Source organism: Notolepis coatsorum, assembly GCF_963971535.1.
Source record: "Notolepis coatsorum genome assembly, chromosome: 12".
NCBI lineage: Eukaryota > Metazoa > Chordata > Actinopteri > Aulopiformes > Paralepididae > Notolepis > Notolepis coatsorum.
In genome coordinates this window covers 26,696,991-26,720,479 of record NC_140176.1, presented here as the reverse complement: position 1 = coordinate 26,720,479, position 23,489 = coordinate 26,696,991, and the positions used below count along the sequence as shown (strand labels likewise).

Below are 23,489 nucleotides of genomic sequence, written 5' to 3'. Positions count from 1 at the left end.
ATTTTTAATCCTACAGTAGTTCACAGACTTCAGTGAGGGACGCAGAGAATAAGATATAGTTCCATGATCTCAGGTCTAGGATTAACAGTCAGCTCAGATCATCAGCATTAGTGACTCTTTTGGGGCTACTTTGTGAATACCGACCTGTAATCCCCCTGGGACTGCAGCCCATACCCCATTAACATGTAGTGTGAATACCCCCTGGGACTGCAGCCATACCCCACCATTAACATGTAGTGTGAATACCCCCTGGGACTGCAGCCATACCCCCATTAACATGTAGTGTGAATACCCCCTGGGACTGCAGCCATACCCCACCATTAACATGTAGTGTGAATACCCCCTGGGACTGCAGCCATACCCCACCATTAACATGTAGTGTGAATACCCCCTGGGACTGCAGCCATACCCCTCATTAACATGTAGTGTGAATACCCCCTGGGACTGCAGCCATACCCCTCATTAACATGTAGTGTGAATACCCCCTGGGACTGCAGCCATACCCCTCATTAACATGTAGTGTGAATACCCCCTGGGACTGCAGCCATACCCCACCATTAACATACAGTAGTGTTTCCCCAATAGGTTCTCACCGTACGCTAGTAAGCTCTCTCCATAAGGTGGTTATCTGATGGTGGCAGGCTGGGGTGGGCAACATACACCTGGGGTGGGCAACATACACATAATAGAATGGTGGAAAAGTCAGACTGCACATGAGCTGCTGTTATTTGATTTTATTTGATTGAAGTTTATTTCAAATATGCAATAACAACAAACAAAGTACAGATTATAGCCTTAAGTCGTTCAAATAATAAATGTATATATAATATGACATTTACATATTGATATATGTATTGATGATAACGGGCAAAGGGGCAGCACAGAGGAGTGGGAAGAAGCATACACTTATTTAATCCTACCCCTTTTTACTCATCATCAGATCATACTATATTATTAACTTTACTAATTCATACTTTACTAACGGCTCGTTTGGTTGTTGTCAGACTTATTGAAAACATTTACTTGGTTAACAATTTTTTTTGAATAATACCTTATTAATATTTGCCAAAACTGTAGGTTACCCTGTATAGTTTCTCTAGCCATTTTATATACATTTATACAACTACATACCTACATATGCACATATATACACATATATATATATCCGACGGTGGGCCTGTCGGATACGGCGGTCAGCCTCCACGAATAAACCTGTGTATCAGAATCACTTGACATCCCACCCAACTGCTGTATGGAGAAAAACAAGGACAAGTCAATGGTATCCAGGGCCTGAATAGAGGGAACAACACAAGCTCACAGTGAGAATTTGAATACTATCTTTTCAATATTTTTAATACATGCATAACCCTATACTGTAGCCTATAATAGGATGTTACATATTTATTAAGATGCCTCCATCTATTTTTAGAAAGGCGGATGAAGCAAGATGACTGGATCATAGCTTAAAGTTGCCATGTGTAGGGTTTTCAGTAAAGCCGTCACCCTTAACCCTTTCAGGTGTGGGATCTTCTGGACCCCCTCATGGTGATGTTACGATGGCTACTGAATTCTGAGAATTTATTTTAAAACCCTCTGAGGTCTGAGCTATTTTATGCTAATTGTAAACCCGCCTACGGGTTAGGCGACCTCTGAGTGTTTTAACAAGAAATCTATTTTAAATTAGAAGTCGGTCTCGACAAAAGACAGACATTTTAAAAAGTCATCCTAATTCAGCTCTGTGGTAAAGATGCCCTCGAGTTTTGAAATCTGCCTGCGTTGCTGTCCTGGGGAATATTTCACAAAGCAGGATTAGCAGGTTAAAGTCGGATAACTACTAAAATTATTTTGGTCCATTTTAAAAAGGACTATGTGAAAGCACGAGGCAAAAAAACACTTTTGATACCATCCTTGCTGGAGAATATATAGCATTATTAACATCTTGGTCCCCTCGTAAGGCATGTGTCATCCTCTGTGCTGCCCCTTTGTTAGGGTTGCCACCCGTCCCGTAAAATACGGAATCGTCCCGTAATTGGAAACCAAAAGACGCATTCCGTATTGAACTGATCGGGGAATCAATATGAAAGACAGGGCGATGATGTGCTGTCCTGTCTCTCCGCTGTGTGACTGGGAATGTGAGAGCTCCACTGTCCACAAGTCAGTCAGTGTTGCCAGTATAGTGAGAGAAATTAGCCAGTCGACCTACAAAAACAAGCCAAAAACAAGCCAATTTTTGCGGAAAATAAACAGACTTGGCAACTCTGGTATGATGGGAGTGCGCTCAGCAGCTCACGACCAATGAGAATTACCGCTTTCACGTTGCTAAGATACGTTCTGTGCCGTTGTGCCAATCCTCTGTCTGTGCGCTGCCTGTCATGGCCACCGCGTCCTAAAAAGACAAAATGCCTCCAGAAGTACAGACGTGAGTGGTATATAGTAACTGTTCCAAAATGTATTTTAGGGGTTTGGGGGGCTAGCTCTTTTTAATATAAATGTCATAGATTGTTTTATTTAGATTTCATAGATTTCTATGCATTTCAGGAGTTTGGGGGGCTGGCTCCCCAAAATAATTAAATAACATAACCCTAACCCTAAAATCGAAATAAAGTTAAAAAAAATTTTTTGTAAGTTACAAAATCTGCCCATTTTCGCCCCAAAAACGCCCAATAAAATGTCTTGCGCACGCTCAATGACTGGTGTCCCTTATTTCTTTTTCTGAAAGGTGGCAACCCTACCCTTTGTCCATTATCATCATCCATTATCTCTTTTAGTTGATCCACTCCTAATTATCATCCATCCATCATCCATCTCATTTGGTTGTTGTTAAATCCCTCCATCCACTCATTCCCCCCTGCTCACGTTTTGTTGTTCTACCTAAACTTTGTGTTTGACCCTTAGCTAGAGGCTTCCATCAGACCTGGAGGAAAGATGTGTGGCGCATTGTGTGTGTTGTGGCATCGTGGTCTGTAACTCCAAGCATTATTCTTAGCCATTAACGTCCCATGCTGTTGTTAAAGGAACACCGCAACATTATGATGGGAAATGCGCACGAAGCGCAGACAAGAAGATAGATACCAATTTCCTCTCTGTGCGTTCAGTAGAAAACTATCCGGCTGCAAACTAGCCTAGCCTAACACAAATGAATGGAAGCGGATACGGACCACTAGCCTAGCTTAAAACTCTGCTTCCATTCATTTGTGCTAAGCCAGGCTACCTTGCAGCCTTATAGCTTTCTACTCAACGCACAGAGAGGAAATTGGTATCTATCTTCTTGTCTGACTCTGGAGAAGATGGTAAGGGCATTTCCCATAATGTTAGTGTGTTCCTTTAAATGGATGAACTAGGTTGGTATGGTTGCTAATAGCACGGCCAGGTCTCATCCATATGAACCAGGTTGGTATGGTTGCTAATAGCACGGCCAGGTCTCATCCATATGAACCAGGTTGGTATGGTTGCTAATAGCACGGCCAGGTTTCATCCATATGAACCAGGTTGGTATGGTTGCTAATAGCACGGCCAGGTTTCATCCATATGAACCAGGTTGGTATGGTTGCTAATAGCACGGCCAGGTTTCATCCATATGAACCAGGTTGGTATGGTTGCTAATAGCACGGCCAGGTCTCATCCATATGAACCAGGTTGGTATGGTTGCTAATAGCACGGCCAGGTCTCATCCATATGAACCAGGTTGGTATGGTTGCTAATAGCACGGCCAGGTCTCATCCATATGAACCAGGTTGGTATGGTTGCTAATAGCACGGCCAGGTTGTTTCTGTGTAGGAATGAACTTTTACTACTTCCCTCCTTTTTCCTCCCAGCTTGCCTGAGTCCCTCCGATCCCTTGACCCCCGGCTTCCTCTGTCCTACTTCCTCTGTCCTAAATCCTCTTTCCTACTTCCTCTCGTCTGGTTCTAGTGGGGATGCACTGATGTATTGGTTGATTTTTGTCTTTTAAACAGCACGATGGGATCCGGTCATATAGTGTTTTAACCACTGTTAATGTTTGGCAGATGTGTTTTTTGGGATATGGGTGGGTAGTATGGATATCACAACATGGTGTCTGGTGCATCCCTACTCTCTCTCCTCTTCATCCTTCCTCTGTCATTCTCTTCTTCTCTCTTGCATCACCTGACTTCTTGCTCCCCCCACAACCCCACCATTCTCTCTCCCTTTACTGTCAGTTTCTCTCTCCTGTTCCCCCTTTCCTCTCTCTCTCCCTCCCTCTTTTTTCACTCTCGCTCCTATAGTTTTCTCTCATTCTCTTGCCTCTCCTCATTCATCCCTATCTTTTTTCTTTCTCTCTCACCCTCTTAATCTCCCTCTCTGTCTCTCTCTCTGTCTCTCTCTCTACCACTTATGTCTCTCATCTTTATATCATCTACATCTGTATCTCACCCTCTCATCGCTTTCTCTACCACCTCTGTCTCTCATCTCTCTCTTTCTCATCTACCTCTATGTCTCTCACCCGCTAACCCCCCCCCCCCCCCTCGCTCTCTCTTTCTCTCATATCTCTCTCTCTCTCTCTCTATACCATCTCTGTGTCTCTCACCCTCGCATCTCTCTCTCTCACTCTCTTTCTAACATTACCCTCCAGGCTCAGCTGATTCACGACAGGAACACAGCATCTCATGCCACGTTGAACGACAAGGCAGACGCCGTTCCTGACCGGGTCCACATGACCTGGACCAAGGAGAAGCTCTTCACTGAGCGTAACCGGCACCGCGAGCCCAACGCCAACATAGCCGTACGCGATCTCTTCAACATGAAACCGTAAGTGAAACCACGGAACTCTGAACTCTGAACCCTTAATCAACCCAACAGACGTGTTGGTTCTACATCGCTGCTGTCAAATGAGAATCTTTTGAGTGCCTCCAAAGGACATTTCAGGATTGGAGTTCTTGCACTGAATGTTTATGTTTTTCTTCCAACATGGCTACCTGTAACCATTGGTAACCACTTTCGAAAGAAAATGCTCAATTTCGGTGCAGTAGTAGAGAAGGTAAAACACTGGAAAAGCATGATGTTACTGTTCTACTGTGACATGTTTACGAGATCCTGTAATAAAACTGGATCATACACCAACACATAGCAACCATTGTTTCTTCCAATATGGAAGACAAATGTGCATTCTAAACATTCCACGAAAGGCCTCTATTAAGCAACCAAAAACGTATTTCTTAAAAAAGTTAATATATTTGTATTTACGTGTGTAAAACCTTTTAATTCAGGTTCAAACACGATATTCTCTATCTAAATAAAGTTTTTTAAATGTACTATTTATCCCACAAAGATATGTGTGGCTAAAAAGTCCAGTGGAAAAATCCATGATCCGGTTTTATATTGATACTGTTGCCTCTGTCACAGTTATTTTTACATGTGACTCCACAAAATAAAGTGTGGAATAACATACATTATACTATGGTCTGAGTGAATACTCTTTTTTGATTGGCCAGCAGGTATATGTCAAATCTGTTGCACACATAGTTCGGCTCAAGTTTAATCACTGTTCTAAATTCATCCTCTACCCAACCTGTAACCGTAGCAACATTAGAGCACAGCTGTGGCAAAGCCCAACTGACTTATAAACTTGATGAACTAACAACTGGGAAAACACACCAGTGCAGAACTTTCACCAACATTTTTATATTGTTGGCAAATGACCATGATATAAGCAGAATAATCAACTTGTAGGTGTGTGTTAAACGGTCGTAAGGCACTCCACTGGGTGGTTCTTCACCTCCACGTTGTGCCTTAAAACTGTTTAACGCACACCTACTCATTGATTATCCCTTATGTGACAAAGTGATAGGTTAGATTTGCACCATTTTGAATGAGCTTCAGGCTATAGCAAGGTTTTCCAAATTGTGGGTCCTGTGAAGATTAAAATGGTCCTCAAAAGCCCTCTCAAGTATCCTACTTTGAAAAATTGACATTCAATAAACTAACGCTAGTAGTAGTTTATTCAGTCATCACACAATACAATAATACACAATCATTAGGGCTGCAACTAATGACTATTTTGGTAGTCGACTAATCTGTCGATTATTTTTTTGATTAGTCGACTAATCGAAAAACAATTATATTAAAAAAAATTAAAAAAAAAATTATAATATTATTATTATCTTTTTTTTAATTACTAATCGACGCAACAATATCTCGTCTCCGATTTTTTTCTAATCGTTGCAGCCCTAATATGCCTGTCCTATATTCTTAGAACTCCAAAGCAGTATTCTAAAAGAAAATAACAAAAAGATGATTCACGTTTGTAATCTTCAAAAATAGCTATACAAACCATTTTCTTAAAAACCAAAAGCGAATTACTCATTCTTAAATGTATATCAGCATTGTTCCACAAGTTAACCCCAACAATAGAAATACACCTCCTTTTAATCCCTTTCTTAGCGTTTTGAACAGTAAATTTACAAATAAAGTTTGGGTCATAATAATAATATCTATTGGCTCCCCTGAATAGAAGATTGAAGACATTTACATTTACATTTACATTTAGTCATTTAGCTGACGCTTTTATCCAAAGCGACTTACAAGTTCTGTGCGACAAGACAGCAAGAAGGGTATAACTCTATCAGCTGAGTAACAATGTTCATCAAAGTGTTGCGTGTTACAGTGTAGGTTAGTTTATTAGGACAAGTGCATGACATTAAGGTTAGTCGGGGTTAGATTTTTTTTTTTTTTTTTTTTTTTTATATCATTTCAGATAATGGTTGAAGAAGTGAGTCTTTAGTCGACGGCGAAAGATTGGATGGGATTCGGCTGTCCTAACTGGGATGGGTAGTTCATTCCACCATTGTGGGGCAAGGACTGAGAATAGGCGGCTTCTCTTTGATGACCCTCCGGGAGCTTGGATAGGAGTAGATCTGAGGCGGCCAGAAGACGCAGAGCGTAGGGGTCTTGAGGGTGTGTAGTTAGAGACCATTGACCGGAGGTAGGCGGGAGCGGTTCCCTTTGCCGCACGGTATGCTAGGTCGAGGGCCTTGAAGCGGATACGTGCAGCAATGGGGAGCCAGTGCAGGTCCCTAAGAAGTGGGGTGACATGGGCTGACTTCGGTAGGTTTGAGATCAGGCGGGCCGCTGCATTTTGAATGAGTTGAAGAGGCTTGGTGGCAGTGGCCGGGAGGCCAGCTAGCAGTGCGTTGCAGTAGTCGAGGCGGGAGATGACTGTTGATTGGACGAGGAGTTGGGTGGCTTCTTTTGTCAGGAAGGGGCGTATCCTTCTGACGTTGCTCAGGAGGAATCTGCAGGTTCTGGTTGTCGCTGCGATGTGAGCAGAGAAGTTCAACTGGTCGTCGAGGACAACACCAAGGTTCTTGGCGGTCGGCGACGCGGTCACAGCTGCATTCTCGACTGTGATGGAGAGGTCGGTCAGGGGGGAGGATTTGGCCGGCAGGTGGAGCAATTCTGTTTTGCTTAGGTTCAGTTTGAGGTGGTTGGTCGTCATCCAGGCGGAGATGTCGGACAGACAGGCCGAGATCCGCTCAGAGACGTGGATATCTGAGGGAGGGAAGGAGAGGAAGAGTTGAGTATCATCGGCATAACAATGATATGAGAAGCCATGAGATGTGATAATGTTACCCAGTGATTTAGTGTAGAGGGAGAAGAGAAGGGGTCCTAGGTGAAGACCACTGCTAATCCAATTATATTAACCTGCTAATTAAAGCATGTTAACCAACATAAAAAAAAATATATATAATAATATTAATACACTATTAATACACTGTAAATAAATTGGTATTGTTGATTTAGAATGTTTTCAATGCGCAAGTTAAAATGACAGAGGTCAGTATTACTACTGGTCAGAGTGGTGCGAATGCCAGAGTACATGAGGGCAGCGTGTGCGTGTGTGTGTGTGTGTGTGTGTGTGTGTGTGTGTGTGTGTGTGTGACGTGTGTGTGTACACACCCATATCCTGACAGGGTGAAATGGGACCCTGTAAGCTGTATTTATTCAGACTACACTGGGATGACGCCAGTATGTGCACAAATGTATGTGTACTTGCGTGCTTGCTTGCATGCGTGTGTGCACACATGCAAATTCATGCACATGTATGTGTGTGTATGTACAGGCGCATGCGTGTATGGACCCATTCAGCTGTCTTGAGTCACAGTGCACGGCTGTGCCAAGCGGACCACACCACAGTGTGTTGTTTGGACTAACTCCTCCCCCTAACACCATACTGTCACAGTGCGCCAAGTCCAGCGTTGTCCGTGTTCCTTTCACACCAGGAAGATAAAGGTGCTGTATTTCAGGTGTTCAACATGAATATATTAGTCACAGTGCCCAGTGGATTCAAAATATAAAGCAAAAAGCCATAAAATGGCTATATCTGGTAGATTGTTAAGTGCTAAATACATTTAACATAGTTGTCCGGCTGTTATGATTGGAGAAGAAAAGAGGGCGGGGTTTGACATATATCAACGCTTGATACTATAGATGTTCTTTTTTTTAGTGTCCTTAAAATACTTACACAAAATACACACTTTTCTTATTTTTATTGCATATTGTCAGGGTCATGCCGAAATCTCATCTCATAATAAGTTACTAGGAGTTTCTAGGAGCAGAAAGCAAGGAGGAGTCTTAAGTTATGTATTGCATCCCAATATTCATGTGAAACGATTCCTCCACATGGGGCCATGGTTGTTTATCAACACCGTCGTCCCCTATATATACATACACACACATATATATATATATACACACACATATATACATACACACACATATATATATATATACCAAAGAATATATATACAAATACTGTATATTCTTAACTTAATTCAAGTTTAAAAAAGATATAACTATAAAGAAAGGAATCTCTGTATATCTGTCCTTCGGATATCTCGAGAACCGTTCGTCTGATCGACTTCACACTTGGCACGTGTATTGCTGATGACCCAAGGGAGTGTGGTGTCGAGTGTGAAGTTGATCAGATGAGCGATTCTCGGGAACGGTGCAAGCAGCAATACCAGGAGCTGAGTGGTCGACCCGTTCCAAATGGCACTAGTTATTAAAAAAATACCATTTTGAATTAAATAGCACAGTGACAATTGTATTAAGACATACACAATTATCATTATCATCATAATCATTATTATTATTATTATTATTATTATTATTATTATTATTATTATTATTATTATTATTATTATTATTATTATTATTATTATTATTATTATTACCAGAAGTGTAGTTTGGGTGAGAGACGCTTGTCCACTTATTTGTATTTTCAATTTATAAACCCAATAGAATAGAATATAACTTGAATTAGGTTATCACACAACGAGGGCCGGTGGTATTTGGTTCATAGTCACATCAGCACATAATAGATACAAAGGAACACATAATGGATGAAGTACATCAAGTACATTCAGGCCACATCACACCTAATAGACATAGTGCAACAAACAATGACCAGTGAATCAGTCCATTGACGAGAGACAGAGATGGGTCACATTGCACACAAAACCACATGCTCACGGTACAGCAACACGCACATGGTACATGAACACTATCTACACTCCATAATCACAGACACAGAGAGTAGGCACGCTCCCCTACACTACTTCCAAAAATAGCACTACGGTACAGCGCTGCATATTACATTGTAATTCGGGCTGAAAAACACATGCCGTCGAATACCGTTTTACCGTCGAGGCAAAAAATCAATCTGGTGATGTGATATTTTGGGCTAATCTAAGCCTGTCTCTGTTGTTCTGTCCTGTTTCCCTCCTTCCAGTGAATGGGAGAGTCTGTAAGTCACATTTCTCTTCGCCATAGGCTTTATGTGTGGCTGTATGTGTGTACTTTCTTAAACATGTTTCTTTAATTACTTGTCTTTGTTCCTGTATGTGTGTACAGTACCCATGGTGTCTGTTTGAGTGGTGACTGTAGCAGAGTCTGTCTAAAGAGAAGTCGGTTCACTGTGCTGCCATGTCAGTTGTTAGGGACTAAATGAGACCTGACCATCTATTTGAATCAGGAGTCATCTGTATCTAAGATTCTGTCACACCTGTCATTGTTTTTCTTTCATGTTTGAAGTCGGTGGTAAATTACTGACAACACAATGGTTAATTTGGTAAAGGTTTTATAGAAAAATGCCTTTTTCCCCACTTAGACCAGCTTCTATGCACCATCCAATGGTTTCTGCCACAGCCTCCACAGTTAACATGGCAACTACTCACTGCACGATTCCCAGCCTTTTCGAGATCATGATTCATTCAAAACATATTCAAAACTCACATTTCCCCTCAAAATGCAGTGGATTGTAATTTTACTCAACATATAATCACATCAAAGTTTATTTTCTCTGAATATGTTTATTGTGTAGTAGTTTATAAGTAGTTTCCTTGTTTGCCACCATTACAGATTGCCCCATTCAAAATTACCACAGTGATCTATCTCCTTATTAGACTGTCTCTGACTTTAGTTCTGTCGTGTGTGTGTGTGTGTGTGTGTGTGTGTGTGTGTGTGTGTGTGTGTGTGTGTGTGTGTGTGTGTGTGTGTGTGTGTGTGTGTGTGTGTGTGTGTGTGTGTGTGTGTGTGTGTGTGTGTGTGTGTGTGTGTGTGTGTGTGTGTGTCCTTCCCCCGTCATATTACAGTATGTGCTGGAGACTGCTCCGTTGGATTAATTTGCATGCAGCGATGTCATGGTCCTGTTGCATGTTCCACCAAAATTGTGCTTCCCATCCAGTGACTCATAGGAAATAGATTGGGCAAAACTACAGACAACTCATGTGGTTGCATTTCAATAACAGACCAAAGAAATTGCCAATACATCTTCATGAACTTTAGAAGATGGATGTTTTCCTCATCAAGCAGGACAGGAAGCACAAGTTCCGTGGTGGAGTTGCCTTGATGTTTTTGCCTTTTGCTTCCGGCTGTTAACATGTTGCTGTTATTTACTGTTTGTGATATTACCTCACTAACTCAAGGACAATGACACACAGGCAACCTTGTTAAGCAGCGGAGATTGGAAATATTGCCTTGGAACATGGATGTGGACTGAAAAATGTTACCAAAACTATATGAATAATGTAGAATGGTGGCGGGGGACACAGCTCTGAGACTATGCTACTCCTGACCCATCCTGGTCTTAGCATTCTAGGTGAATAACATTAAGGGGCTATAAGGAACAAATGGCTAGCAAAGGATTCTAGTCATCGTGGTTAGTAGCTAGCTACTTCACATTGCTTTAGAGTTGCCTGTGTGTCATGTAGTAATGGTGGTTAGTAGCTACTTCACATTGCTTTAGAGTTGCCTGTGTGTCATGTAGTAATGGTGGTTAGTAGCTACTTCACATTGCTTTAGAGTTGCCTGTGTGTCACGTCACAGCTAATTTGACATTTTGAGTTTTAAGGGTTGTTGGTTTGAAATTCAACACACTTTAAAACCATAACCACAAACGGCCATGCTTGTGTTTCATCGTGTGTGTGTGTGTGAGTGTGTGAGTGTGTGAGTGAGTGAGTGAATGAGAGAGAGACAGACTGGCCAGCAGCTAAAGATAACAGCTGTTTGCTTATTAGGGGGGAAAGAAAAGGTTTCTGTTGATGGTCATTTATTTGCAAATGGTCATATTCCAAGTTCAGAGTCACAGAGAGGGCCATGTGGGGGTTTTACTTCATTGTACAGTACTTATTGAGGTGTGCTTGACACTTGAACAGCCTGAAAAGAGGCAAACTCAAGCATAGTTTAAAGTATATTATGAAGTTCTGTCCATCATCCAGTCATCTTTCCCCCTCATGTGCAGCACTATCATCAAAACTGTTGATGTGATTAAACATGTGATTCATTTATTTGTTTCTAGAAGCCTTTCAATATCCATCCTCAGAGATTCTAAACCTGTGTATTAGCAACATTGCACATGTTTGCTGTGCGTCAGAAAAACCTTTGCATGGCCTTGCCTTATATTTTTGTATTTCTTTGAATGAAAAATAGTCTTGAGAGAGTTGAGCCTTTTCAAATCAATGCTTCCTGACTTGGCTGAAGGCTGTCTGATCTTAAATCACCAATCGTAAGTCCAGCCTAAATGGAATGCAATTCAGTCTGATTATCAGGTGAGGACGAGACAATTAGCTATTTAAAGGAAGATGCCAACATTATGGGAAATGCGCTTACTTACCATCTTTTCCAGAGTCAGACAAGAAGATGGATACCAATTTAGCCCAAGCTGGTTGGCCCAAGCTAGCCTAGCTCAGCACAAATGAATGGAAGTGGATATGGACCAGCTAACCTAGCTGTTAGCCAAAAACACCTCTCCCGGAGTTTTGAACTAGACTAGTGGTCCATATCCACTTCCATTAATTTGTGCTAAGGTAAGCTAGCTTGCAGCCGGACAGCTTTCTACTGAACTCACAGAGAGGGAATTGGTATCTATCTTCTTGTCTGACTCTGGAGAAGACGGAAAGTGCGTTTCTCATAATGTTGATGTGTTCCTTTAATGCTTCATAAGGCCATGTAAAGATTTCCCAGATACACAAATCTCCTCCGTGGACATTGATTTTTTATATAGTTTGGAGTTGAATGGGATGTGAATGGCATCTAGAACATTGGTAAATTAAACCAAGCTGTGTGCCTGTCTCTATATTAAACATATACATGTTTTTTCAAATAATGCCAGACATTTAATATTGGTAGAAAAGGAAGGACAATTCTGCAAACTTTAGCAAACAAAAAATCTTTTAATTTTTTTTCTTTTTCAGAATTACATAATAAGAGTGAATTTAGGAGGAATTCCCCTATAAATCAAGCCAGTTGATTTATTAAACATTTCATCCCAGTCCAGTCTTGTTTATTGCTGTCAACTTTGTATCGTAACAACAGGAACCAGTCCAACGTGCGTCGGATGCACACAGCAGTCAAACTGAATGAAGTGGTGGTGAACAAGTCGCAGGGGGCTCACCTGGTCCTGCTCAACATGCCTGGACCCCCCAGGAACAGAGGAGGCGACGAGAACTGTATCTTTTACTTATTCATTCATTAGTTGGTTGGTTGGTTGATTGATTGATTGATTGATTAATTGACTTTGATTAATTTAATTAACTTCATCTGATCATTATAAGGAAACTAATCAAATGCAGAGACCATATCACACGTATTATTATGTATTCATAATATAGTATATTTTTACATTATTATTATCATTATCAATAATGTTATAATATTTTTTTTTATCCACTTTTTCTCCCATTTTCTATATTTTCTCCCATCCCAATTTCGTATCATCCAATTCAACCCTCCCCTGTCACGAACGCTGTTTCTTGCCTCCCACAAGCCGGCTGCAATGTGGACTAAGTCATACATAGCACAAGTCCCCTTCGGTACTTGAGGTAACAGCAGTCGCATCTTTTCACCTGCGCAGCTCGATCTCTCAGTGGCGAGGAGTAACGCATGGGAGGCTCACGCTGCCCCCGACACTTCCTGATTCTACTGCGCAGGCGCACCAACCGACCTGTAGGAGTCGCTGTCCACAACGCCCGATCCCCACCCATCAGTTTCCCACCCCCTAATACGGCCAATGTGTATTAGTATGAACGACCAGCTAAACTGAAAGCAATGTGGAGCGCTGGGCTCGAACAGGCAAGCCCAGCGTCTCCGTCATTCGTGGCGAGCGCCTTGCCCACTACGCCACGTAGCCGCCCCATCAATAATATTATTATTATTATGATCAAGGATTCCGTGATAAAGCTAACGAACATATTTCTTTTGTGGTCCGTAATGTGGATCAGGGTCACAATGGCAGCAACAGAGCATCTCACTGCATTATAAAAACATGGCGGCATAATAACTAGACACTAAACCACCGAAGACGGCGTGTCCACATGTCTCTACAGCGTCGGCCTCTTTTTCTCACACATTTCAACTGTGCTGTTGCACGTTCCCAACAGCACTGAGAGAGGATCATGTTTTTAAGCTTTGTGTCGTGTTCGTTTCTCCCCCCTTACTTTGGTGCTCCCAGTAAAATTTTACCGGCCTGTTTGAACTGCTCTTACATTAACACAAAAACCATTGATCATCACCAAATTAGATTTAACTCCCTTTTAAGCTATAAACTATGTCTCAGACTACTGGTTTACATGAATAACGGCAGTGAATATAAAATAATAGACACAGAAATTGTAACTTGTATTTCAAAACGATTTATTGTAATAAGAAAATAAACAACAGAACACAGGGTACTAGCTACCGGTAGTTTCAGGGAACTAGCTGGTTTCAGGAGACTACAGATACAGCACTCAAAACTCAAACCTCTCATGCCTCTCTACCACTCTCTACCACTCCTCTATTGTTCTTGACCGGGCCAGATTTCACACCTCCACTTCCTCCCACAGGCTGGGCAGATTTTCATCTTAAATTTTTATTCGTCCCAAATGTCCCAGCCCCATCAGATTTCTTAGCTTTTTTCACTGTTTACTTATCATGCATTGCAACACTAATATATGGTCAGTACCCCAAGTCAGACTGCCCATATAAAAATTATTTTGGGGGTCTGAGGGCAGTAGCCCCCGACCCCCTCCCTGGGGAAGCACTTAAGTTAACTACCCTCCCTTTGTTCCCCCAGCCAACACCCCCGGAAAATTAACACCTGAGTAGACTTAAGTGGCACACAAGCAGCAACAAGCAGCAGACAAGCAGCAGAATTGGTTTGATTTTTGAGCGCTGCGTCTGTAGCTGGTTTCAGGAGACTAGCTGGTTTCAAGAGACTAGCTGGTTTCAGGAGACTAGCTGGTTTCAAGAGACTAGCTGGTTTCAAGAGACTAGCTGGTTTCAGGAGACTAGCTGGTTTCAAGAGACTAGCTGGTTTCAAGAGACTAGCTGGTTTCAAGAGACTAGCTGGTTTCAGGAGACTAGCTGGTTTCAGGAGACTAGCTGGTTTCAGGCGACTAGCTGGTTTCAGGAGACTAGCTGGTTTCAGGAGACTAGCTGGTTTCAGGAGACTAGCTGGTTTCAGGCGACAAGCTGGTTTCAAGAAACTAGCTGGTTTCAGGAGACTAGCTGGTTTCAGGAGACTAGCTGGTGTCAGGGAACTAGCAGCACCTGCCATTGTTGTCAATAAATCTAGTGAACAGAGTTTCCATAGTAGCTCAGCAGAAACTCAGCACAAGGCAAACTAGAGACATGGAGGTGTGCTAGAAATAACATTTAGCAAAACTCTTCACACATCCACTGAAAAAAGGCATGAATTACTAGATCGATCTTAGGATGTTAAGCACTGATTAGATATTTCTTCCCAGCCCTAGTAGCCTGCTGAACAACAGCAGCCAAAGCCAGCGCCCCTGACGCTTCCCTCAGTCCTGTGGACACGCTGCCTAAATTAGATCTGTGTGTCTGGCCTGTCACCACCGCCAATATGCTAAGGCTTTCTGGGGAACATTGCTATACTGCGTTCTGTATTCTTTCCTGTAAGGCTCCTCCCTCACAGCTCATGTAGTAAATTAAACTGTCAGTTTGGTCTTAGTCTAACAAGATTTTGTTAATTGATTTGCTCATTTTATTATTTGCTGAAAAATAATAAGCACATCTCTGTTAGTCACTAGATCCAAAGAGGTCCTGTATTATCGCATGTGGAAAACAAGTATGTGTTACCGATTTTGTCAATGAAATCAACTAGGGATGTCCCGATCCGATCACGTGATTTTCCGAAGATCGGGACCAAAAAAAAAAATGGGATTTTTTTTTTTTTTTTTTTTTAACAAACATGCCCATGTTCACGTCTTAAACTCATACTGAGGCCTTAGTTTTGGTTTTAAATTGCATATCATCATTCATTTATTTATTGTCACACAGAGCAGAAGAATTTTGCCAAAACAAACGGCTCCAGCTGCAGAACGGCAGACCAGCCACACTCTCAGACCCAAACGCATTTCCTTTGATTTAATTATACATCAAATGATTTATGTCAAGGATTGCAATGCCTCGCTTGAAAGAAGTTAACTTTTCACCTGGATAACATCAACATTCAGGGTGAATGTAATGTGAGAAATTGTGATAAAAAAATAAGAATTATTATTATTATTAAAAAAAATTAAAAATGATCGGATCGGGAAAGATCGGTATCGGTAGATACTCAAAATCACATGATCGGGATCAGATCGGGAGCCAAAAAACGTGATCGGGACATCCCTAAAATCAACTAATCTGTAAATTCCACGATCAGTCGACTGAGAATGTCTTTAGCCGAGGCCAGCCCTACTGTCCTGTACGGTTTCTCTGTGTGTGTCCTCCTTGACCACTGTCCTCTCAGACATGGAGTTCCTGGAGGTGCTGTTGGAAGGTCTGAACCGCGTCCTCCTGGTGCGTGGCGGCGGACGTGAGGTCATCACCATTTACTCCTAAAGACACTCGTGCCCCACCCTGCACACGCGGGCCGTTGCCATGGATACCAGTTAGCGGGCATTTTCAGGGGAGAAACCTAATTCAAGTTTTAGGGGGGGGGGGGGGGGGGGCTACTTGTGATTGGACAGTGTCTTAATGACCTCACAATGGAAGAACCCAGTTGCCGATTAGTCACCTGACTATAATCAAGAGAGAGAGAGAGAGAGAGAAAACGCTGTGTGTCCACGCCAGGCCACCGTACACCCCTGTTGACTGGGAGCATATAGACACTTTATACTTTTCATTTACTTTTGTTGTACTACATGTTATATTTTCATATCTTCTCCCTCTGCTTGTGTTGGTTTTGTCAAGCTATTGACACTTGTTATAGCAAAGAGGTGACTGTGCTGTTGATGCAAACCTTGTTGTCTTTTGTTGTTGTCTGTCCTCTGCTCACAGGGTGCGATGAAGCATGTCGAACCTGAAAGAACTCGCACACATACACACATACAGTAGATGGCAACTTGCTGCCCGACTACTATTGGCTACTGTCTATTTGAGTTTGAACTCGATCTCTACCTTGTCTCAAACAGGGGGGGAATGCACATTGATATATCCTACTTCTATATCTCTCTCCTCCTGTTTCTAAAATCGATAAGGCCGTTGCCTAGAATGGCTTGTGTTTGGCGCTGGAGTTGAGAATAAAGCTTACATAAAATGGAGGGGAGGCAGAAAGTTCCCTCCAGGCAACCCTCAACAGCCATAGTCTTTTGGTTTCAATGTGCAGTAGAGTGGCCTTTAGTGATCTGATAGGACTTGTATTCAGTACTTAGTCATTCCGCAGAAACCATTTAGAAACCATCCCTCAGAAAACGTTCATTCAATTTGAACTGAGTAGATTTCTATATAAACTGCTGAAAGGGCACACTTGTCTGTTTGGGGAATATTTCTATATGATGTGGTCAGGTTCTGAAGAAATCAGCATTATTAAAGGTCTTGTTTATTGGGGAGATTTGGTTTGATTCGTGGCTTTTGTCAAGAGGGATTTGTTGAAGCGGCGCTTGTGATGTCACTAATGGTGTTGCTTTCTCATTGGTGCTTCTCATGCAGGTCAACCAGGTGTGTGTGTGTGTGTAGCATACGCATATGTACTGTACAGGTTGGTAGCTGAGGGGTGATGTTGTGAGGAACAGAGACAGAGGGATTCTTCATGTGCAATAGATACTGTCTTTCTATACACCGTAGTCCCGTAGAGACCCGGATGATGGTGGACCTCATGTTAGGACAGTAGGGATCTACAATAATCCATTCTGTGGCGTCGATGCTGAACGAGTGATCAGTGTTCCCTACCCACAAGGAGAGCTATCGTTGCTTTAGGGAAAATAGCCATAGTGAGTATTCTATAATCCAGCCCTTTGTGAACTATGGTGTGTGACATAAACGCACCTACATATGTATGTGTTTTGTTTAGGGTTTATATTCAATTGTATGAAGCAGAATTGGGAATCAACATGTGGTTTTTTTCCTGTTCTGTTTGACAACTTGGGGATACTATCCTTTGTCATCACGCGATGTCACAGTGCGCCCCCTCCGTGGCCATTTTCTGGCGGCCATTTTCAGTCCCTCCCGTTCCATTTCAGCAAAAGTCATTAGCTCTGGTAGGAGCCGATGCATCCATTTTTAAGAAGTTGTGTGTGTGGGGGAATTGACCTTTTTGTTGAATATAACTCTGTCCATCGCTACAACTAGAATCAAAACAATAAGAATTGTAATTATTTGATGTTGGGTCGGCTGGTTTAGTTCCAGAGCTGTCGTCTTTGCACTATAGCTATCGTTTAGCACTCTGTTCACTCAGCGGGTACTCAACACGTCATCCTACCTCCACCAGGGATGTGGGGAGGCGGGGAGTGCACGGGGGGCCAGTGCCCCGACCAATTCATTGTAATGGTCATTTAATGCTCACTGTCTACACTCACAGCCAGACAATAGACGGTAGGTCCGCTCCCAAAAGTAGCACTACAGCACTGACCTTCACCATGCATACTGCACTGATACGACAAAACCTTTGCTAAACTGTCCACCACGACATGCATACATACATCAGAAGTCTAACTTATTGATAAATAAGTGAGCTCCAGGCTCACAGCCCACATGAGGTCACGGGACAGTCAAAAAACAACTAACATGTTCTGTTGTTTTTTTGTTTTGTTTGGATATTATTTTGATCAAACTCACCATCATTTCTTTAGGGTTTAAGTCCTGGTCAGGAAGTATGACCATGTATAGGAGAAATCGTGCCAAAAAGAGAAACTGTGGAAGTATAATTTTGTCTGTTGTCGCCATAGTTCATCAGCTACGCGGCCATAGTGGTTTTTTATCGAACCCAAAAGAAGAAAATTAAAACTCAAAATTGTTCCAATTATTAATTGTTCATATTTAATAACAATTAAAGTGATTAACATTTATTACAAATCCCCCATTTCCCCCTAATTTCTTATGTATATTGTTTTCGTTCACTGCGGGTCTCAAAAGGCTTTGCATGAACGATGAAGAAGAAAGAATAATGCGTGATTTCTAGGGTATTTTGAATCCCACTGTTCTACACGGGCTGCATACTGTCTCAGCACCAAGGGAAAAGTTTGGTTCGGCAGGAAGGAAGAAAGGACCCTCTCCCCTGTTACGCCTGTACCTCCACAGTTTCTCTTGAACCTTTTCTTAGCTGTACAGTATTAAGTAAAACAGAATGTCGTTCTACAGTCTACGTTTGTGGGGAGAAAAAAAAAGAACTTCTGTTGTAGAGTATTTTCGTCCGTTAGTACGTGTAATTGTCTGGGTTTATCGTGTTTTATTCTGTCCCTGACGTACACCTGTGTAACTAGTCATGGTCGTGTGGTATATATCTGGACTTAACCGCGATGTCATAACTGATCCTCTGTTACTCTGTAAGTGTTACTTTTCAGGATGGGGAGTCTTGTGATTTTATGGAAGGAGGGGGGGGGGGGGGGGGGGAGTGTTTGAAGGAGGCAGGTGTGGATGGTAGTGAAGTTGTTTGCAGACCTCTTTTGTTTGTGTTAATATTTTTTTTAAACCCATCAGAAACACAACATAACAGCTGTGATCGTACAGAAGAGCCACACAAGGGCTGAGAATGTCAAGATGATTTGACTGAACTAAAAAAAAAATGTATGGGTTATATATCACTTTGTCATTGACTATTGTTAATTGAAAATATTTGAAATGTTTTTTTGTTTTTGTATTTTAGCCCACCAAAGATAAAATCTTTGAGTCTGTGTAATAAAAAAACAAAAAACAAATGTTGTCTAGTTTTAAGAAGTTTAAACCAATGTTTAAACAGTTATGTTATAAATATGTTTTTTAATTTTTTATTTAGGCTTGGTTCCTGAGCTGAATAGTAGCAGCAGCAGCACATAATTAATAATACAAATAAAATAAAACTTGAATAGACAATTCTTCTAAGCAATTAAAGAAGATGCTACTGGAGGTGAATAGGAGATGTCGGTCTGCACTGTGTTGCACCGCTGTGTAGTTGAGCAGGGTTTGGGGTAAATTCAGTCAATTTAATTCAAAATACACTTGATTCACTTATGATGGAAACTCTATTTTCAGTTAGTATATACCAGATATAACAATCTGTTAACTGTAATTTTAGTAAGTTTCCCTTTTGAAGAAAATACACTTCCTGACGGGTGTGTCGCTGGGCCCCCATCCATGACTCGTACACACCTCACACCATCCATGACTCGTACACACCTCACACCATCCATGACTCGTACACCTCACACCATCCATGACTCGTACACACCTCACACCATCCATGACTCGTACATACCTCACACCATCCATGACTCGTACACACCTCACACCATCCATGACTCGTACACACCTCACACCATCCATGACTCGTACACACCTCACACCATCCATGACTCATACACACCTCACACCATCCATGACTCGTACACACCTCACAGCATACACACCATACACATAAACACGCTTTAGTCTAGACCCTCTGAGGGTCCCCCCCCCCCTGCACACGCACGCTACGCCCCTGTTTCCCAAATGGAGTGAATTGACGGTAAACTGACCCCAAACCCCTGGTAGTTTGGAGTGACTGGAGAAAGTTATCTACCTCAAGGTGTCACTGAGGCTTGGTAGAATCTGTATATGTTCCCATGTTGGAAATTAGTTCAACAAGCCTCTGTGCTAGGACCAGCAGAATTGTGTGTGTGTGTGTGTGTGTGTGTGTGTGTGTGTGTGTGTGCATGCACACTCAAGGAGTTGCTTCCTCTGTGTGTTTATGCACATATCATTGATGAGTGAAGGTGTGTTTGCGTCTGTGTATGTATGAATGTACATGTGTGTGTGTGTGTGTGTGTGTCCTTTAAGGAAAAGTGTGTGTGTGGGTTCATATGCATTATTCCTTTGAGGAACAAAGGTGTGCGTGGTCTGCATGTGTCCTTGGTGTGCATGGAGTGCATGCTTGGGCGTGTGTGTGTGTGGGGGCGTGGTGTGCTTGCTTGGGTGTGTGTGTGCATGCATGGTGTGTGTGTGTGTGTGTGTGTGTGTGTGTGTGTTTCTGCTGCTGTCCAGTTCAGTACCAGGCCTCAGACTGTAGCAGGAGGTTACTTGTTGGTGCACATATAGAGGAGGGTAGTCCTGTAAATGATATCTGTGCCTCTGAGTAATTAATAAACATGCTTAAATAAACCCAACAACTACTGTCTCCTTGTTCATTCCAAAACTTGATTTATTTATTCAGTCTAAATCTGAATACAATGAAACTGAATGAGGCCATTATACTAGATCTATTTTATTTTATTTTGTCCACTAGGGGGCTGCCTTGCCTTGATAATACGGGTTGGGTTTAGGCAGCAGGAGTAGGATACTGTATCTTTCAGAGCTGAGGTCAACTCCCTTTCAATGCAATCCACTCAAAATGTAATACATTAATATTTTATTGATAGACATTGCATGTTTTTTGTCTTTTTATTTTTATTTTATTTTTTCAATGTCTTTTTATTTCAAGTTTCACATTATAAACATGGGTCCAAAAAGGACCAAGAGAAAGAAAATAAAGTCAGAACCACCCATCCCCAATACCAGATTTTTTTTTAAATAGCCAGACACTAGGAGAAAGAAGATACATATTACAAATAAAAAACAATGAAATGATAAAAACGGGTTACATTGTCATGCTGTCAGCTTCCATATCTTCAAAAAAGGTTAAGAAAGGTTGCAAAATATGCAATTTTCTCGTACATCCTCTTGACAGTATATCTGATATTTTCCAGTTGAATAAATGATACATGACTTCTCTGATCCAGTTTATTTTGTTTATTTAAACGGATCCCCATTAGCTGACACCTAAGCGGCAGCTATCTTCCTGGGGTCCAACAACATGCATACACAAGATAACACCTATAGAACATAAGAAAAGCATATATCACAAAAAGAATTAATCATAGAATAGAGAAAAAACATCTATCATAGAATAAAAAGAAATATAAAACAGGAGATGAAAAAACAAGAGATAAAATCCAGTTAGAACAAAATAAAACAATTTATCAGGGTGTTCATGTATTCAAGCTGTGCTGAAGACAAAATTGTTATTGTGTGTCAGTGTAAATAGTGTTTAAGATTTCTTTTAAAACTAGCCTTTCCTTTGATGTTCCGAACATCGCTGGGAACACAGTTCCAGGATACTATCGCCTTATAAAATACCGCCCTTTTCATAAAATGTATAGAGGTAGAGGTAAGGTAATCAATCCACCTCTTGCCCCTCTGGTGGAATGTGTGTGAGACTGTGAGTACTTGCCCTGTACACAATGAAATTATAAAGGAACTTAGGAGTTTGAGTTTGAGTAACTCTATGAAGATATGTAATTAAGTTAGCAGATAATCTTACCTTAACACTGAGCCATGAGAGACGTGCATGCATGTCAACCACACTAGACCTAGCTGAGTAGCCTAGGACCAGTCTAGCTGCTTTGTTTTGAGCTACTTGTAGCTTTCTGAGTAGACCATTGGATGCAGATGACCATACTACAGAGCAGTAGTCTAAATGACATAAAACCATAGAGCAAACAAGACGAAACCGCAATGATGTGAGATAAGGTGAGCACTTCCGTGTGACTGCAACCGCTCTGCCCATTTTGGCAACACCTTGTTGATGTGATCGGACCAAGACAATGCACCATCAAGCCAGAGTCCTAAAAGCTTCACAGTCTTTACTTATTGTATGGTTTGACCCTCAATCTGTAAATTCAATTTGGGATTGTGTGATAGTCGAGAGCCGAGAATTATGCACATTGTTTTTGATAAATTAAGTTTATTTGATTTGATCCATTTGTATATAATGCTAAGCTCACTAGACATAACCTGACTAAGCTCTGTATGTGGCAGCCTGAGCCGCATAATAAATAGTGGAATCGTCGGCATACATTGTCAAATTAGCTCTACTAATTGCAAACGGCATATCATTCAAATGTATCCAGTGACTTTATGTAGGTGGATTTGGGTCCTTCTATTTAAATAATATCAGTCTCCTGGCCAGGAGTGAGCAGAAGGCCAACATTCTAATTTCCCACCATCTAAGAGGGGTGTCCACTGGGGCTACCCCAAATAATGCAATAAATGGAGATGGCTCCACTGCCTTTCCACGTATCCCAGAGAAGGTCTCGAAGATGGTTTGCCAGAATGTATAAAGCTTTGGACATGTCCAAAACATGTGAAGCAGAGTGGCTGGAGCCTGTCTGCATCGATCACACGTAGGATCTATGTCTGCATATATCATAGAGAGTCTGTCTTTAGACCAGTGCAGATGGTGTACAATCTTAAACTGGATAACAGCATGCTTAAGACAAATGGAATTATTATGGAATTGAATAATGTATTATTTTTGCCCAAGTGTCTTCTGTAATTGGTTCTTCTAAGTCTGTTTCCCATTTATCCTTAACTCTAGAGGTCTAGAGGTGTCAAATTGCTACTTATAACCTGTTTCTGGACCGATTTACTGTTCAAAATGTAGTCTAACAGAGAGGCAGGAGGGTACAACAGGGAAGCAATCTGAGTTCGAGGCTACAAAGTTCCGGAGCTGCAAATACTGATGAAAGTGTGTCCTGGGAATATTGCATTTCTGCACC

General features: G+C 41.7%; 1 protein-coding gene across 3 annotated transcripts in view; it reads left to right on the top strand.

The window, feature by feature from the left end:
• slc12a7b (solute carrier family 12 member 7b) overlaps positions 1-19,330 on the top strand; it is a 132,781-nt gene extending 113,451 nt beyond the window's left edge. For 2 of the 3 annotated variants that reach the window (XM_084326624.1, XM_084326622.1), the window contains 4 exons: positions 4,592-4,767; positions 9,749-9,763; positions 12,832-12,965; positions 16,253-19,330. In XM_084326624.1, the coding sequence (XP_084182750.1) occupies positions 4,592-4,767; positions 9,749-9,763; positions 12,832-12,965; positions 16,253-16,344 (417 nt within the window). In that variant the 3' untranslated portion in view covers positions 16,345-19,330. The remainder of the gene's footprint in view (positions 1-4,591; positions 4,768-9,748; positions 9,764-12,831; positions 12,966-16,252) is intronic. The other variant, XM_084326623.1, reaches the window with a different exon arrangement.
• Positions 19,331-23,489: the final 4,159 nt, after the last annotated feature.